We start from the raw sequence: 593 nt of genomic DNA on the forward strand, positions 1-593 counted from the left end.
CCACGTATGTGTGAGCAATTTTTGCTGTCAACTAACTGCAAAGGTCTTTTTGTTGTTGTTGAATCTGAAAATGTCTCCACTATACTTGCACAGCTGCCCTCTTCTCAGCAGAAACCAACCCGCCCCTCTCCCCTCTGCGAGTTTTAAACTTTCTTTGCTTTGGGGGTTCTGTACAGGCGCTACTAGTAACATCCAAGAGACAAAGAGCTGTGCTTGTGGGATGCCAAATTTGAATTGTGAAACAAAGCACTCAAATTTGAGATTCAAGAGGATGAGGATGATGCTGGTAAAAAAAAAAATTTTTTTTTTATAAAACGTTATGATCCTACAGCCGTCTCCCTAGACAGCTCCTCCAGCCCACGGCCACCCGAGAGCACGCGGGAGGGAGTTCTGATCCCCGAACAGGAGGGCTGCGGGGCCCCCACCGGCGAAGCCCCCTGCCCGCGCCCCCGGCCCTCTCACCGCTTTACTCGGATGATCTGGTCCCGCATGGGCTTGATGTCCTGGAAGCTCTGCTGGTTGACGAGGCTGTAGACTAGGATGAAGCCCTGGCCGTTCTTGATGTATAGGTCCCGCATGGACGCGAACTGCTC

General features: G+C 51.6%; 1 protein-coding gene across 1 annotated transcript in view; it reads right to left on the reverse strand.

The window, feature by feature from the left end:
* The window catches only part of LOC104982180 (ras-related protein Rap-2a), a 41,126-nt gene extending 40,539 nt beyond the window's left edge, over positions 1-587 (reverse strand). The window contains exon 1 of the mRNA XM_010831511.1: positions 463-587. Coding sequence (XP_010829813.1) covers positions 463-578 — 116 coding nt within the window. The 5' untranslated portion in view covers positions 579-587. The remainder of the gene's footprint in view (positions 1-462) is intronic.
* Positions 588-593: the final 6 nt, after the last annotated feature.

The sequence above is a fragment of the Bison bison genome, unplaced genomic scaffold (genome assembly GCF_000754665.1).
Source record: "Bison bison bison isolate TAMUID 2011002044 unplaced genomic scaffold, Bison_UMD1.0 scf7180017864527, whole genome shotgun sequence".
NCBI classification, from domain to species: Eukaryota; Metazoa; Chordata; class Mammalia; order Artiodactyla; family Bovidae; genus Bison; species Bison bison.